This window comes from Pteronotus mesoamericanus, unplaced genomic scaffold (assembly GCF_021234165.1).
Source record: "Pteronotus mesoamericanus isolate MK-2021 breed Mesoamerican mustached bat unplaced genomic scaffold, CSHL_Meso_final scaffold_1186, whole genome shotgun sequence".
In the NCBI taxonomy this organism is placed as follows: domain Eukaryota; kingdom Metazoa; phylum Chordata; class Mammalia; order Chiroptera; family Mormoopidae; genus Pteronotus; species Pteronotus mesoamericanus.
In genome coordinates this window covers 313,311-331,041 of record NW_026555302.1, presented here as the reverse complement: position 1 = coordinate 331,041, position 17,731 = coordinate 313,311, and the positions used below count along the sequence as shown (strand labels likewise).

At 49.7% G+C, this 17,731-nt stretch overlaps 1 protein-coding gene across 1 annotated transcript; it reads left to right on the top strand.

The window, feature by feature from the left end:
* Positions 1–11,854, top strand: BATF3 (basic leucine zipper ATF-like transcription factor 3). Its single transcript, XM_054587522.1, has 3 exons — positions 1–74; positions 2,673–2,777; positions 11,399–11,854. Exons 1-3 carry the CDS (start codon positions 3–5, stop codon positions 11,582–11,584), a joined length of 363 nt encoding a protein of 120 aa, XP_054443497.1. The 5' UTR covers positions 1–2; the 3' UTR covers positions 11,585–11,854.
* The last annotated feature ends 5,877 nt before the right edge of the window (positions 11,855–17,731 follow it).

Here is a 17,731-nt window from a genome sequence, read left to right as displayed (position 1 = left end):
GCATGTCGCAAGGGCTCCCGGCCGCCGGCAGCGTCCTGCAGAGGAACGTCTCGGCGCCCGGGAACCAGCCGCAGGTAGTGAACTAGAGGCTCAGGGAGGACGGCAGGGAGGCGCGAGGAGGATGGTGCTGGGGTTCCGGGTGCTGACCGCTCAGTGGGGAGTGGGGGCGCGAGGGTGGTCCAGGGACGCACGCACGGCACCCGGGGCGTACAGGACAGGGGCGTGCAAGCCAGGAGGGGGAGGAGACACTCGAGGGTAAGGATACCTCGCTGTGCGGCGCATGGTTCATGTTCCCCCGCACGTGGGGTCCGCGCCGCCATCAGTGCGCCGCCACCCGCTGCCGTCCCACCCCCGGCGCGCCTGGCCCTTTCTGGGAGCTCCGAGCGGGAGCCAGGGCGCGGAGAGGGGAAATTTAGCCCTAGGGGGCAACTCGTGCCCCGGCACAATCAGTATCCACTCTCCCCGGCTGCTTCGGGAATGGGGAACTCGGGATCAGCTGGCCAAGGGTACGTGGTGGGGGCCTGCCGCGGGCGGCCTCCACCCCCAGCGCTGGCGGAAACCCCGCGCCCGCGTCCAGCCCTCTGCGCGGTCCCGGCAGTTTTTACAACTGCGGACTTAGCAGCCTTGAGAGGAGGCTGCCTGCAGGAACTGCTTTGGGAGGCTTCCCACTTAGCTGCTGTATAGCACTGAGTCTTTTCATCGTTACGCCCCCCTTGCCACGTCGGTGCTTGGCAGATAGTGTCATCGGGTGATGCTGGAGAGTCACAAATCTGAGTCTGGGGCTGGCTTTGCCACACGCAGGCTGAAGCCATTGGCAATTTGCTTTATCCCTCTGAGTCTCGTTTTCCCCACCTGTAAAATGCATATGTATAACATCGACCTCTGAATGATTTTTGTGAGGACTAATTGAGATATGGTTAATAATATATGAATTTCTCAACACTTTGCTCCCCTTTTTCTGTCTTGATAAATGTTTCTTCTTGGTTGCCAGGTGTGACCACAGGTAGCAGGTGATAACCCAGTTTAGAGTGTAAGCTCCCGGAGGGCAGGCTGCTTGCAGCGTCGTTGTGCCCTATGACTTTCGGATTGTGAGGAACAAAGAGGAATGATTTAGTGACAAGCCCAATAAGGGACTCAATACAAAATAGCACCAACCTCAACAGAGGTTATTGAGGGCATACCGTGTGCTGGGAGCTTTGAGGTAAAATCGTATTTTATCTCAGGTCAGCCTCAAGCATTGGGCTGCAGTTCCGGGAGTGTATCTCCGGCGCCTGAGGCAATGCCTGGCACGTGGCAGGCACTCTGTTCACACTATTGAAAGGATGAGTGAATCACAGTTACAATAAATGAGTAAACTGAAAATTCTGAGAACATGGTCACCAAGGCCATATTGACATTAGGAGAGAACAAAGCAGAAAACCCAGGAGATGTGTACTTCCAAAGCTAACATTCTGTCCTCTGCACCACATTCGTCCCCTGTGGTGTTCTGGTTCTGTTTACCAAGACTTCTTTGCCTCTAAAAGATGACATTTTAATACCTTGCCTCTGTTCCTTTATTAAGCTTCAGCCTCTTCTACTTTTTATGCTATTTATGAATATGCCATTTACTCTTCTCCTTTATTCTTATCTATGCTAAAAATTCTTTACCTGCATTACTTGGGGACATGGGATGTGTCTCTTCTATTCGGAACACAAGACCAGATAAAATGATAGCTAAACATTTGCTTTCAATTAACATTGGTAATTGAGTAGCTTTCCTGTGTTTGAATCCCACTGATCTCTTGGGTTTTGCACTCTTTTAGTATTGCCCCGTCCACCCCCTTGGTATCTTTTCACAGGGTTCTGGAAAGGAAATGCCGCTCTCTTCTCCGTGTTTTCTATAAGTGAATCAAGTGTTTTTGCCATGGTAGATGCACTTTTATGCCTACCTGTTTCACAGTAACTCTTGCGGGGGTTTGACTAGGTTTGGTTAAATCTTATATATCACTAAGGGCTTCCAAGGCACATCATGAATGTACTTTCTGATTTGCTCAGACTTGTGAAACACAATGGCAATCCAGCATGGTTCATATGAGCATGTCGTCAGTGGTGTTTAAGATCATTTGGTGCGCTGCTGATAGAGTTATGTGGTTGCAATGAGTTATAAGAGTAACCGTAATGTGTGCAGAGTGTCAGAAGTCCGGGTTTGCGTGTGGCAGTGTAAGGCCTGGCACAGAGCAAGTTCCAGATAGCAGATGCCTTTCCCATTCTCAGATGAGCAACACCAACACCGCAGCTCTTCCAGACACACACCCTGTGGGGCAGAGGTTGGTGAACGTTGGTGGAGTCCAACAGACCTGAGTTCCACTTCCCATTCACCCACTTACTTGCCGTGGTACCTGGAGCTAGTTCCTTAACCTCTTTGAGTTTCTTATTCCTCATCTTTTAAGTGGCGGTGACACCACACATTTCTCAGAGTGGTTGTGGGGATCAGCAGCGAAGCGCAGCCATAGCACATGGGGCGTCCTCCTTAAGAGGGCTATTCTTACCCCACTGATGTAGCAACAAGCGCTGCTGTGACCGCAGATAAAATGGAGAAGGCAGTGAGCAATGCTGAGTGAGGAGAGAAGGCAGGCGCGTACAGGCAGGGCGAGGGGCCCCCACATCACTCCTTACCACACGTTTCCCCCTAGAGCCCTGAGGATGATGACAGAAAGGTCCGAAGGAGAGAAAAAAACCGAGTTGCTGCTCAGAGAAGTCGGAAGAAGCAGACGCAGAAAGCTGACAAACTCCATGAGGTGAGACTGTGGTCGGGGCAGAGCCACCTTAGGGCCACGGAGAGGAGCCGTCTTCTGTCCTTGCACTGTGGTGGTGACCCTGAAGTCACGTCCTGGTCATCACCAATTAAGCCACATGCATGACTAATTCTGCTGTGTCCTCCCAGCCCAGTGTTCTGGTTCTTTGCTCACCGGCCCCTTCATTTCTCCCTCATCCACTGTTTGCCTCTCACACATGAAACTTTACCATGAAAGTTTCTTTCATGGTAAAACAAACTCAGAATTCCTTTTCATCTTTATTCCCTTTTAAGCTAGTGCCCGTTTCTTTCCTTTCCTTCCCTCACTTTTCTGCTTCTTAAAGAGACTAGTGCTGTCTTCTCCATGGTCTCAGTTCCCATTTTCCCCCAATCCTCTGATTTTGTTTCTGCTCCCACTACCCAGTGCGCATGTGCATGTACACACACACACACACCAACTTCCTATGGAAGCTCTTCCCCCTGAGACCACTACTAGTACCTGGTCCAAGGACCTCTTTCTAGTCTCATCATCCTTGACCTTGCTGGAATATTTGATACCAATGACCCCTTCTTTTTTATTATTTTAATCCTTACCTGAGGATATATTTATTGATTTTAGAAACATCAGTGTGAGAGAGAAACATTGATCGATTGCGGGAATAGAACCCACAACCTAGATATTTGCTCTGACCAGGGATTGAACCTGTGACCTTCTGATATACAGGACGGTGCTCCAACCAGCTGAGCTACCTGGCCAGCCTGACCCTCCCCTTCTTGAAATCTTTTTGTAAGGTCTTTAGCTTCTAAGAAAAAAAAAAAGAAAAAGACACATTTCTTACCCTCCTGACCCTCTTAGCCCCTTTGCCCTTGACTTCTTTCTTAGGTTTCTACCTCTGTTGTCTTAAATGTTGTTGACCACATTCTGTCTTTTTTCTTCTCACCCTGGAGAATTTAATCTATAAATCTGTTCTCCCAACATCAGTCACTCCAGGAAAGACCTCTGTTCTATCCCTAACCCTGTATTTCCATTTCCCATCAGGTCTGCTGCAGGCTCCTCTCATGCAACGTGGTCATAATAGAAGGTCCATTTACCCTGAGACTTTCTCTTCTCACTGTCTTCAATTTGTACTTAATGGACCTAAGTGTATTTCTCATCACTGAAATCAGGAGCCTGGGTTTCTCCTAAACTCTTCCATTGTCCTCGACCCCTATGCATGATTCCCACATCATCTCACAGCTAGGACATGGGGACCATTTGCTATCAGGGGCTGTCCTCCGAGGCATCCAAGGACCTGTCCAGGAAATGGGCGACCATTCCGAGCTCTCGTCTTTGAGCAGCACCGATGTGAATAATCACGGATTTTAGTTGAGCTCTCTCCTACCACACTTTGTTGCCATAGTTGTCTCAGCAAGGCCAGTCTGGGAGTGTTGACAGCAGAGGAGACTCTGAGGTGTTTTGAGGGGGAATGACACTCTCTGATATCCTTTAACAGTGAAGAGAGGACAGATTGAGAATGTAAACGTCCAGGGAAAGGTGACCCACTGACGCAACTTCACAGCATGGCATAAATTATACATCAGATTCTTTCCCAGAAGTAGGAAGGTCCTAGAATCTTCAGACCAGGGTGAGGGAAGGTCCTCCCCATCTGTGCAAAGTTTCCACAGATGGACTGCAGTGTCCTCTGCCTCTTTTCTCCCTGCCCCCTTGCCCCTGAAGCCACCCTGGTTCTAGCTTTGTGTTTCCGAATAATTCCCAGAGAGGACCTGCAGCTCACAGCGCCTGGCTCTGGGTCCAGAGGACTTGCCTGTTGGACAGCTAGGGCTTTTTCCCCTAAAGAAGCTTCTAGTCCTAAAAAGCCCTCAAGAGGACACTCAGTTTTAAGTACCAAGTGATAACGTGTATAGAAGTGACTAAATGACTTGAATAGGACCTTTCACAGAGCAAGGTCAAGTAGATTCGTTCCTCAAATATTTGTTAAGCATTGCTGTGAGCAAGGCATGGCCACTGGGTCCCAAAGAGAGGACGGACCCCTTATTCCTGTCCTTGGGAAGCATAGCAGCACCCAAGGAAAGAATGTTAGTTTCCTATGGCTGCTGTAACAAATTTGGTAGCTTAAAACAAGACGGATTTATTATCTTACAGTTTTGGAGGTCAGGTGTCTGAAATGGATCTCACTGGGCTAAAATCAAGGTGGTGACAGGGATGCATTCCTTTTGGAGACTCTAGAGAAGAATCAGCGTCCTTGCTTTTTCCACGGTCTAGAAGCTCCTGTGTCCCTTGGCTTGTGGTCCCCTTCCATCTTGAAAGCCAGCTGGCCAGCTCAGTCTTTCTAAGGCTTCATTCCTTTGACAAGTTTTCCATAGTCACATCTCCTTTTCTGATTCCTGACTCCTCCCTTCCCTTATGAGGACCCCTGTGATTGCCTTGGGTTCACCTGCATAATCCAGGATAGTCTCATTTTAAGGTTCTTAATGTCATCTGCAAAGTCCCTTTTGCCACTTAAGGTAAAGGTTGGGTGTAAACATCTTATAGGGGGCAGAGCATTATTCTGCCTGTCACAGAAGACCACAGAAATAATTTACTACAGAGTGAAGACAGGTCTCTCTAATTTCTGTCATTATTGGATTCGCCAACCGAATGAACCAGCTGCCTGGGAAACCTAAGGGTGGTGCTACGCGGAGTCCTGCCGGACCCTTTTAGAACTGCAGGTGGGGAGCTCCTCCATGGGGTTCCTAGCCTGTTCTGCTGTCCATAGACATGACTCCTCAAGCCAGGTGTCCTTCCCGGAAATGGGGCTGATTGATCTGAAACCCAGTCCCTCCAAGGAAGAGCACCCCCTTCTCCTCTTCCTCTGTGAGCTAGAAGGGCGGATGAGGACTGTGCACCCCTGGTGGACCACCCCCAGCTTCGACCAGCAAGGCCAGCTTTGTTGAGAAACATGGGGTCAAGGGGGCCCACTTTCACCATTACTAGCCACATGCATGTCATCAGTGACAAGAATGTGTGAGGGAGCTGGTGGCTGGCTCAGGAAAATGGAAATTTCCAGTCCTTCCATAGAAGAAGAGCATCATGTGTGGCCCAAGGGCTCCATGTGAATAATCCTTCCCTGTTAATTCCCCACCTCCTTCCAGGGAGCACATTCTAGTTCTGGGGATCTATGTTCTATCGATATGTTCTTTTGTAAAAAAAAAAAAAAAAAAAGTAAACGTAGTAAAAAATGATTATTTTTAAACTTTGAAGAAATCTACATTTTGGGAGTGGGGTGTGTGGTGAAAAATGTGGTGAATAATCTCACTGTGCGCCAATGAGTTGAGGGCAGGGCACCTAGCACACTGTTCTCAGTCGGGGTTCAAAGCCCCTCCGCCCCCTGGGGCTCTCAGGCCACATGCAGGGTGGGAAAAGTGAGAGCGCACCCAGTGTGTGGAGACCCCCTCAAATGCGAGTGAGGCCAGCTCACAGGAAGACCCCGAGGGGCAGGAAACAGCCGCCTGACAGCCACAGCTCTGCTGGCTATTCCCTGAGAAGGGTCTGAGTCTCTGTCCCATGGATTCCCCTGTCCCAGACTGTGGGGTAGTGTGGCTGAATAGCTCAAAGTCACTCAGATCTTTATTTGCCTTTCTTTAATTTTTTAAAAATTAATTGATTTTAGAGAAAGAGAGAAAGAAACATTGATTTGTTGTTCCACTTATTTTTGCGTTCATTGGTTGGCTCTTCCATGCCCTGACCAGGGATGGAACCTACAACCTTGATGCCCTGGGATGACGCTCTAACCAACTGAGCTACCCAGCCAGGGCCATTTGCCTCTCTTGGATTCCATGAAGGGGAATATTGAGAGCAAGACTTGTTTAAAATTCCCAGCTTTCTCTCCTGCCCACCTCACTCTCTTGCCTCCAATACCCTGAAAAACCCCCTTCAGTCCCAGCTCACCTAAGCCCCCCCCCGCCACCTCCCTCCCCTCTGTCTCCAAAACCAGACCTGTCCTTGGAGGCAGGACCTCCTCAGAGGCAGGGCAGTGGGGGAGCCTGGGGGGGCGAAGCCAGGCAGAGGCTGGGGCTGCCGCTCCTCAGTCCGAGCTGCCCCTTCAGGGCAGGGGTTGCTGGAAGTCGGATTGCAGTGATGAGAAGCAGTTCCCAACGTGCCTCTGTGTACCTCAGTGTTGCTGTGGCTCTTCCAGTCATCCCTTTGAGCAGCATACACCTCTCGTGAGGATTTCGACCCCTGTTCATCTCTGAACAGCAGGCATACGCCTGAGTCCACGTTCACAAACGGGAACCCAAGCGAACAGCCAGCTCCCTAAGACAAGCTGAGAGACACTTCTCTCAGAAGTGGGTCAGACTGGTTGTTGCCAGGCACCTCAAGGTGTAAGACTGAGAAAGAATTTTGAGTCAGAAAAGGAAGGCAGCGATGCCATCCTCAGGAACCCCAAATGTCACAAACAGCCAGTTTCTTGAGTAACATGATTGTGGTATATGTTGCCACAGTTTTTTCAGATATTGCATGTTCCAAGAGAATGCTTCATGTTCAGTCCCTACTTGGTTTAGAAACTGATGATGACACTAATTTTGACAGCCCTTGCTGATGACACATTTTTCTGCTGGGAAAGGTATCAGCTCAAGGCTTAGGAATAGACTTATTGTAAAATCCTGAGCTCTTACAGCCCATTTCTGCTGGTAATCACCATGGGGAAATTTGAGCCCAGGCACTGACAAGCCAAAGCCAAATAGCTGTCATTGCATGAGAGCTGCAGTTGACCTTCAAATCAGGGATCACGCTCCAGTCCTCATGACCTTGGAGGAGTCACTGCGCCTCTCAGAGTTTCAGTTTTCTTGCTTGTGAAGTGGGGTCTGAGTGTGGCTGTGTCCTCCTAATGGCCTTCTGCTTCCCCTGATGCCCTTTCTTGCTTTAGTGACCGTGGCTGGTCTCAGGCACCCACATTATCTTCTTTGCCACTCTAATCCTTCCCTCTGCCTTGGAGGCATCCTGGGCCCTGGATACGCCGGGACAGCCCCCCGCCCCCCGCCCTCCCCAGTCAGCCTCTCTTAAATGCCCAGCAAGGTGTCTCAGCCTTGGGGCTGGCTACTTCCTTGTCGTGGGCGGCTGTCCTGTGCACCCCTGGCCTCTGCCCTCCCGGTACAGTGGCGCCCCTTTCCCCAGACTGTCTCCAGACACTCCAAATGTTCCCCGGGGACTGCCCAAACTGCCCCAGTTGAGAGTCACTGCCCTAGACAGCTTGATTTCTGAGACAGAGCTGGGATTTGCAGTGGCTTCACCTCCTCTAACCTATAGCCACTGCTTTGCGACTAAGTCCCAGCAGATGCCCCGGAAGGCAGCGCAGTAACCTCAACCCTCCTGGGGCGAGGGATTCAAAGCACAGCGGTTGCTGAGCTTAGCCGAGCATCTCTTTGGAAATAACAAAGGGTCTAATGTTCTTATTTTTCATGCGTGTGAAGCCCAGGTAATTTCTTTTCGGTGAGCGTGGGTCTTACTCCTTCCCTTTGCTCCCACTCAGTGCTCTCCTACCTCCTCTTCCTCCCCTCCCAGCTCCTCCTCTTATTTTTGTAGAACTGGTCTCATGGGAAGGAGACTTGTACATCTTCTCTCTTTTGTATTCCCTCAGCTCGATAAAAGTCCCTGGGCATATTTGTGAGTAAAACTTAAATCCCAGAGGAGAAAGTCCCTGCGGGAAGGCCTGCGCGGGGCCTGCTGGGCAGCCTGTGCGGAGGCTCTAAAGCCCTTCTGGGTTGGGGTGCGGGCAGAGCAGCGGTGCCGAAGCGGCGTGACTCCATGTGGCTTCTGGAGATAGTGCTCGGGAGCTCAGGGCGCCTCGCCAGGGAATTCAGTCAATATAGAAAGTCAGCTTGGAATATTTTACTATAGGAAGAGAGTTTGCTGTTCTTTGGAATCTAGTGTAAACGAGCTCATGGGAACCATTCGAATCTATTCTCCCTTTCCTTGGAAGTGACGAGCACTTCCAGTTGCAGGGCGGAGCGTGTGTGAGACAGCCCCGCACCGCCTGCTGCTGCGGGCTGGCTTCCCGGCGCTGCGGAGGCGCTGCGGAGGCGTGCATCTGCTTTCTCCCGTCCAGACCCTCCTCTTGCCCGTGGTGGGGCTCGGTTGCCGTGTTTGTACACTGAGTTCTGGCTCTAGAACTAGAGCTTGTCAGAGGCCAGAGGAGAGCGTCAGCAGTTGGGGGTCCTAGACATGGAGGAGAGCTAAAGGCAGAACAGGGCCAATGCACTAGTGCCGCCAAGCTGACCCAGGACAGCCTGTGGGGGAAGGGCGAGCCCTGCTGCCCGCGGAGTATTCCAGGCCACCCTGAGAGCCTGCCTGGGAAAGGCAGAAGGCCGAGGAACGGCTCAGCTGACCTTGGCGTGCAGTCCCTCTGCACCCCTTGTTCTTAGAGGGAAGAAGACGCCTAGAGGGGAAGGGAGGGAAGGAAGGAGGTAAGGAGACAGAGGGCTGAGGGATCACTGAGAGCTTAGATATCTGCACTGGGGCCTGTCAGGCAAGGATACAAGAGGGTAGCAGAGGCCCCAGGTGCTATATATTTCTGCTCTTTGGAGAGAGATCTTATTTAATTATAACTGATCATGATACAAGACTGAATAAGAGAGATAATAAAAGATGTGCTTCCATTGGGTGCTGTGATCATGGCAGCCTTCCTGGTGGTGGTGGGCTTGAGCTAGACCTACAGAGAAAAAGAGGAAGGCAGCGCAAGGGCAGAGTCGGGAATTGGCATTTGCCTGCAGAGCCTGTTAAGAAGATCAGACCTTTTTAGTGCTATTTCTTAAAAATTACTAGTAAGAGAAATGCTGTGATGGATAATAAGGTTGGGTCTCCTGCTCAGGAAGCATGGCATGCGTGGTACAATACAGCCCGATAGTGTGAATCAACCTAGAGAAGACTGAAAACAACATGCCAGCAAGATTTAAATAAGATTTAAGTAAGATTTAAATACACCTTAGGAGGGTCTCCGTTGACATGCTCTAGGGCCTCTGCCATTGGCTGAGTATTTGGGACTTATTAATGACTTGAAGGAAAGAAAGGAGGACCTGCTTGACCTGCTTATCAAATCTGTGGACAGCTTATAGCTTGTGGTATCGCTACTCTGTGAGCTGACACAATCAAGATTCTAAAAGATTTGCTAGGCTGGAAGGTGCTCAAGGGAACAGGGTGAAATTCAGTAGAGGCAGGAGTGAAGCCCATCCTTATACTCCGGAACATCAAGTGTTCTTAAAATATAGGCAGAGGAGCCGCAGGTGCAGACAAGGCTTGCGCTTCTCCGCATGCCCAGCATCCCGAGGGTGAGGTGGCTGTAGACTCGCGTCCAGCCCAGAGCAGATCACCTCCTCCCCTGCAGTCCGCCCTCTGCACAGGCAGGCGGGCTATCCAGGGAGTCATGCCCTGCATTTTGGGAAGGATATTCTCTCAGAGCTCCTGACCAATTGGAGCATGTGTTCAATGATGACCAAAGGGACCAAAGGACCAGGAGTCCTAAAACCCAAGGAACCCAGAGGACCTGAGACAGTTGAGCCCAGAGAATACCTAAAGGGAAGTGGTATGGGGCTGTCTCCTAACATTTCCAGAACTGTGATGTTGAAAAAGTATTGAATTTACTCTATGTGGTTCCATAAGGTGGAACCAAGCCCAAAAGGTGGGTTTGAAGGGGAGAGCATTTTTGGATCAGTGCAAAGAGGAGCTTTGTCATACGGCTGCTCAGAAATGGCAGGAACTGTCTTTGAAGGAGAGAGTGCGCGACACCAGTTGGATGTCTGAGCTAGAACTGCTCAGGGACAGTGTCTGCATCGTGTGGGTAGGGCCAAGGAGTCTCTATGATCCTTTGAAGTTCTACGCCTCCATAAACTCTGACGTAGAGGAAATTTACCACAAGAGTATTGGAGCGAAGCCAAAGCAAGGGGTATTTTCATTCATTTACTCGGCACTCAACAAACATTTGTTATATGTTTGTAGCACTGTTCAGGGTGCTGGGGCTGTAGCGGTGGCCCCAACAGGGACCTTTAGAAAGCAGGTCAGCAGCTGCAGGAAGGGAAGCCTGCAAAGGGGCACCAGGGGACTTTTCAGGGTGATGGAAACATTCTGTCTTTATCAATATAGTTATTTGCATTTATTAAAACTCACTGAATTATACACTTAAAAATAGTATATTTTATTTTATGTAAATTATACCTCATAAAGTTTTTTTTTTTTAAACTTTACTTTTAGAGAGAGGGGAAGGGAGGGAGAAAGATTGATGGGCCACAGCACCATCTCTCCCTCTCCCAACCGAGCACCTGACCCCCAACCCAGGCCCATGCTCTAACCGCGAATCGAACCAGCAACCTTCAGGTTTGCAGGACAAACACTCAACCCACTGCACTACACCATTCAGGGCCCCCATGAAGTTTTTTCAACAAGCAAAGCCCTGCCGCCATGAACCTTTCGTCCTGGCAGGAGGAGAGCAACCTTAAGCAAATGAACAGACGGTCATGAGTGGTGGAGGGGGACACGGTTAGTGAGAAAGCTTCCACGGGAAGGAGGTGAGCACCGCAGTGCAGGTTAGATCTGCCAGGGTGACGGGGAGCAGAATGCGTTTTCAGACGCTGCCCATTCTCTGTCTGGCCCAGGAATATGAGTGCCTGGAGCAAGAAAACACAGTGCTGCGGAGAGAGATCGGGAAGCTGACGGAGGAGCTGAAGCACCTGAGCGAGGCGCTGAAGGAGCATGAGAAGATGTGCCCGCTGCTGCTGTGCCCCATGAACTTGGTGCCGGTGCTGCGGCCGGACCCCGTGGCCAGCTGCCTGCCCCGGTGAAGCCCAGGGAGGAGCCTTGATCTTTTTCACACCTGGGAGGAGGGTTCCCTCCCCATCTGTGTACAGGGGACCTGTGGCCAGGCCTCCTCCAGCGTTTCCTCTTCCTGAAGAGGTCATCTTCTATCTCCTCAAGTGGTTTGCGGCTCATGGGTCTTGCTTCCCCGTCCTGGTCATCTCCCCCACAGCCAGGCCTCCTCCTCAGGGCTCTGGGCCACATCCCACGGGCCCCTGACTCTCAGAGCCCTGAGTGGATCCAGGTCGGGAGACGCCCCGCACGACTACTTCACCCCCACTGTGGCAGCTAGTAGGTTCCGCTGTGATGCAGAATCATTTTCTCTAGAATTTGGATAATAAAGATGGTTGTTGTCTCTCCTTTTGCCAGGTTCTTGGAATTTAGAGACTTGGTACATTTTCTCTTCCTGTCCAGGTGTCTCCTGTCTCCTCAGGTTGTTTTGCGGCTCCTAGGTCTTACTTCCCCGTCCGGGTCATCTGCCCCACAGCCACATCCACGCTAGATGGGAAGGCAGCTTTGGGAGGCTGTGGAGCAAAGGCGACAGGGACTTCTGCCACCCCAGCTTGCGGACCCCTCTGGCTGTCCCGACTGCTGATCCGCTCTGAGTCCTGCTGCCACTGCTGCCTGCTGGCTGCTCACCCGCTCCACTGCTGACCCCGGGGCCTCTGTGCCTGCTGGCCCCACTGGCTGGAGCCCCGGGGCTGCACATAATAATTCAGGGACCAATTCCAATTCCTTCCATTTAGTTGCTCTGTAACCCCGAGGCATTGGAGTGGTGCTGGACTGGGAGACTCAGGAGGACGAGCCCGTGCAGGGACATGGGGAGAGGCCACGTCTTGGACATGAGAGTGAAGTGCTTTCTGGCCACAGTCCACAGGCCAGGCCTCACTCCCAGCTGCAAGAGAGGTCGGGAAATGAAATTTAGCTTCATGTCAGGGTGGAGGAACTGGAGTTTGTGACCGTTAGTCTCTGCCATAGGCGATCTAGCCTTTGCTCCCGCCACCTCACTGACACTGTCCCCTCGGATGTCCCCAGCAAGCTCTGGTTGCCAGGTCTAACGGGAATATCTCTGCCTTTTCTTCCTTTACTTCCCAACAGCCTAGTATACTGGCTTCTGTGTTTCTTCCTCTCTCTCTGTCTTCCTGCTTCTCTGTATAAAGAAATACAGTCACCATCTCTCCCTCTACTGATAACTCCCCACCTGTACCCAGAACCCAGCTCTCTCCTGTGGGCAGACCTGTGTGTGCAGCTTCCCGTCACATGTGTCTGAGAGGACATCTCACAAGTGTGTCCCCGTCCACACGTTCAAAACTACTCATGACCCCCTCGTCTTTCCTTAAACGCGTCTCACCTGTTTTCGCCTCTTTTATAAAGGGCTCCATCGTCCACCTGGTCAGAAACCTTTTCACATCATGCATGATTCTTCTGAGTCCTTCAGTTGTGTCTCCTTAATGTCCCCCAGGTCCAGCCACTTGGCTCCAATGTGCAAACGGCCCGATCTGCTATCAAGAACTTCATTTGAATTTGCTGGTGAACACCGTGGCGGGGCGGGGCGGGGGGGGGTGGGCAGGACAGCGGGGACGGAGGTTGCCTCCCTAAGCTGTGTATGCAATGAGGTTGAGCTCACAGTTAGTGACCTTTAGGCCTTCAATTTTGATATCAAAACAGTGAATTTGGAGTCAGGGAACCAAAACGAGGGTAGCCCAGGGTGTGAGTCATGGTGCTGGGGCCCGACCCCTCCAAGATAACTGGAGGTACGACCAGAGTTTTCAGAACAGAACTCGGCTGCAAAGAATATTCTAGTCAAGCTCCCATTAACATCAGAGCCTGTCTGAACTCCCCAACCCCTACTAGGACAAAGTAGAAGTTCTGTATAAATCTGAGAAACTATTGGATTATTCCAGGAGGGACAAGGGAAGCAGATAAGTTGGTAGGACTGGATTTGCTCAGTCCTGCTCATACTGCTGCTGGGTGCCAGGCCCTGTGCCTGTGCAGGTGTCTGCACTGGCTGATCGCTGGGCTGGGAAAGGGAGGGAGGCTGAGAAAGTGTTAGCGAGAAAGGAAGCCAGCCTTCTTCACACCCACGCAGCCACACCACTTCCTGTCCGCAATCCTGCCCTTGCCTTGCAGCAGCCCAGCCTTGAAGCCTGGGATTTCCATCGCTGAATCAGGCCCCAGTTTTTACCCCAAACCTTGGCTGAGAATGACGACTCTAATGAACAGGAAAGCGAGAAACCCAAAAGCCCCTCTCTCCTTCCCCGTCAGTGCTAGGGTTTCCACAGTCCCGTGGACTTACCAGGGCTGAAGGCTCTGCCTTAGAAGGAGCTAGAAGGAAAGTGGCGGCCCCGAATGTCACTGACGTGTCTTCCCTCCCATGCCACCCTGGAAGACCTGGCAGAGTCATCCATGCCACAGCAAGAATGCTCCTAACAGACAGCCAGGGAGCAGAAAGAAAGAAGAATGGAGAGGAGGAAGGAGAGAGAGCAGAAGGGAAAGAGAAAGGAAAGGAAGAAGGAAGAGAGAAGGAGGAAGGGAAGAAGGCGATGGGGGTCCTTGAGCTCTGAACCTAAACCATCCCTGATCCTGCGGCAGTGATGCTGAATGCCCAGGAGGGTGTGCTATGGAAAGCCCCTGCCCCCATAACGCAGCAAACCTTGGGGTGAGAGTGGAGCTAACCAAGGCCAGATCCTCTGGAAACTGCTCTGTGCTTGGAGTCAAGGGAACGTTCCTGGATTGCTCATTGGGAAATTGACCACCTTGGTGAAATCGTTCCCATCCCCATCCATTTGGGACAAAGGGGATCAATGTGGTTACATTGTCGCTGTGGACATCGTCACCATGAGCATGAGCCACATCGAAAGTCTGTACTTCGCAGATGCTGGTGTGCCCGGCAGGGCATGCTGGAAGAGCTTGCACCCTAAATCTGGGGATGTGTTCAAGGCAGACTGCCCCTGGAGACAGTTCACCTACTCTTTGGGGTGTTCGAGCATGACCTTTTCTGGTGCGGTATTCTATAGAAGATCAGAAATGTCATCACAGATCAGATGAAAGGCCACTAGCCCAGAATTCCAGCCACGATACTGAGGGAAAGGGAGGGAGAGTCCAGGGTTTGCATTTTAAGACAGCATCCTTAAAGGCCAAAGGTGCACTTGGAACTTCCCTGATTTCCCTTAATAACCCACTGCTTTATCTGTTCATCCATTAATCAAGGCTCTTCTTGAACTAGTTTAAGTTCGCAGCCACTGTGTGCAAGGCGTCAGCTTCCACTCCCAGTCCGGGCGGGTGGTTCAGGCTTGGCGCACGTGCCCTGGGGCGTGGGGAGCAAGGCTGCTTTCCGAACATCCCAGCCTCACTGAGCTTCTCCCAGTCTCTCCTCTTGATCGGAGGCCAGGCCAAAAAAAGCACCTTCCAAAATGTCATAAACCCACAGAAGGCTCAATTCACTGGGCAGTTCTTTTTGAGATTGAGAAAGTGAGAGAGTGGTGGGCAGCATCCAAAGTTTCAAGACCAGAAAGAACCAGTGGAAGTACCTTGTAGCAGTTCTTGAACTGTGGCAGGGAATCTGCTAAGTACTAGTTAATTATTACTAAACTTATTGGTAATTAACAATTTATTTTAATTAATTATTCTGGCAAGAAACCTATACACTTATTTATAAAACTAAATAATAAATACATATTTAAAGTAATACAATTATTTATTAATAATTTGCTATTATTACCAATTTACTAATCAGTTATTGTTCAAACAATTAGTAGTTATGTTCCCATTGTGTGTGTGGCAGTGAACGGAACCAGCAACACACCTTAAAGAGCCGCCCTATCATATGACTTCCGAAATCTCACCTCTAGACCTGTCTCAATTTGAGCAAAAGAAATGTGATGTTTTCCATCTGGTCAGATCAGGGAAAACTCCTACATCAATTCCAAACAATTACAGGACAGGGATGCTCTTTCACTTATCCATGTATCTCTGGTTGTTAACCACGATGCCTACCACCCATGACTAACACTAAAAGTGTTTGAATGATTGATGGAATGAATGGCTACTCCTTCCCTAGTCTTCATCTAAGTCCCTCATCCCTATACCGCCCCCTCAAAAATCACTTAATATTACCCTATTTGTAATTTAAATTCCTCATTGTGGTTTCCCCATTTAAGAGCATGGACCTAGCCTACTTCCTTTCTTCCTGTAATTCTTCATCTGGGTCAGTTCGCCTGTTGCAAATTAGGGATTCCCATAAATCAGCAATGAAGTTGCTTCATAAAGGCCCTGAAATAATAGAGTTGAAAGTGACAATATGTTGATGACGATAAGGAGGAGGATTGGACCAGAAAACACATCTCTTCAGTCATTGTCTTCAACTTTATTTAAACACTATAAATACAGTTTTTATATTTCTATTTGTCCTACAATGTTTACTACTTGTCTTTAATATTTGCTTAGGATTATTTAACTTATCATGTGTTCACTGACGAGTTCATATGCAAATCCCCAGTGGCCTGGTCCAGAGGGGAAAAAAAAATGAAATTGAATAGGTGGATCTTGTAGGGAAAAAGTTCAAGGGAAAAGGACTTGTCCAGAAGACACCCCTCAGGTATTGCAATTACAGTCTTTCCGTGTCTTTGAGCCATTTTACAACTCTGTGAATTGCAGCTACTTGCTATCAATGCAGAATAATTGGTAGCTATAGACACAAAATTTATGTCCTGTCTCCAGAAGGTCAGTTTACTCTCCATCCTCCCTCTCCCTGGAAAAACCAATTTGCTCCATTTGCACAATCATGTCAACATTCCAAATCTATAAATACGCCTGTTCTTTGAATGCTGTTTTAAACGATCCTAACCACTCCGTCCCCCTACTCATCATCTTTTTAAACTTTATGATCTTACTAAACTTTCGGTAAGTGAATTTTTTACAGATGTTCACTTCATATCTGAATAACAGCTATGATATAGCCATTTTTGGAATTTATTTTAAACAGAGTTAAATGATCCCAGTGTTGTTGACAGATGTTCACCGCACGGGGACACAGGAAAGCCAGGTAATGTCACTGAGTGTCACCTCCAAGGAGCAGAGTCCCTGGGGCCATTTTTCCTGCTCTGCTGTCTTGGGCTGTGTTATTCTGAGTTAGTTCCTCATACCTGCCGTTCCTCCCCCTCGCTTTCCCGCCATCTCCTAAGCATCCTGTGCATCACAGGCCGACCGTTACTTTCTCCAGCAGCCTCCTGTGATCCTTGATGTGTTTGTTTAGGTGCTGTTACTCTGTGCATGAATCACAGTCTACATCCCATTCAATTGTTATGGCTCATTTAAATAAATAAATACACCAATGGGTCCTGGCGGGAAAGATTCTAAGCACCTTGTATCCACCTGTTCTGACTTCAGTGAGAAAACTTCCTGGGCCTAAATGGAATCTTTGTGAAAACGTCTTCTTCTCTTCTTTTTCGTTGGACACACCACCCTTTTCTCTGCATTGTGTGCTTTCACGTGCTTGGCAACCCTTACTAGTACCTGTTCCACCTTTCCTTTTTCAGATTTTCTTCATTGTTCCCTCTTTTATCCTTTTTAATACACTACGGAGCCCACAAGGCTGATAACGTATAACTGAACCTGTATTGGCAAATAAATGCCTTGAAGGCAGTGAGATCCTCACACATCTTGCCTTGAGGTTGTTCTCTGGGGACCTAGGGTGCTTCACGGGCACGACAAAGGAGCGGGCATACCCCTGAGGCCACCCTGGGGTGACCCTGAAGCCGGCCTGCACACACACGTTTTCCCGCCTCCAATAGAAAATAACGATGCGCACATCTCTGAGTCATCTGACCCCTGCAGAAAGCAGAAAAGTAAAAGCATGAGAGGCACTCTTGTGCCCAGATCAGACTGAGCAAATCTGTGCACTGACCCAGACCAGTTCTTTATGTTAATAAGGAGGAGGATGATGCATTTCAGAAATATCCAGGCCTTCAAACCTGGATTTCAGAAAGGCCTTGTGGTTCACTTCTATTTCACCCCAGGTCCGTGCAAATGTGGTTGGTGGTCACTGAAGGTTCTTCGCCTTCTAGCTCATTGGATGAGAAAATATGGAATCCTGTGTCTTTAAGAACTGAAACTGTTTAGAAACAGGATTTGAT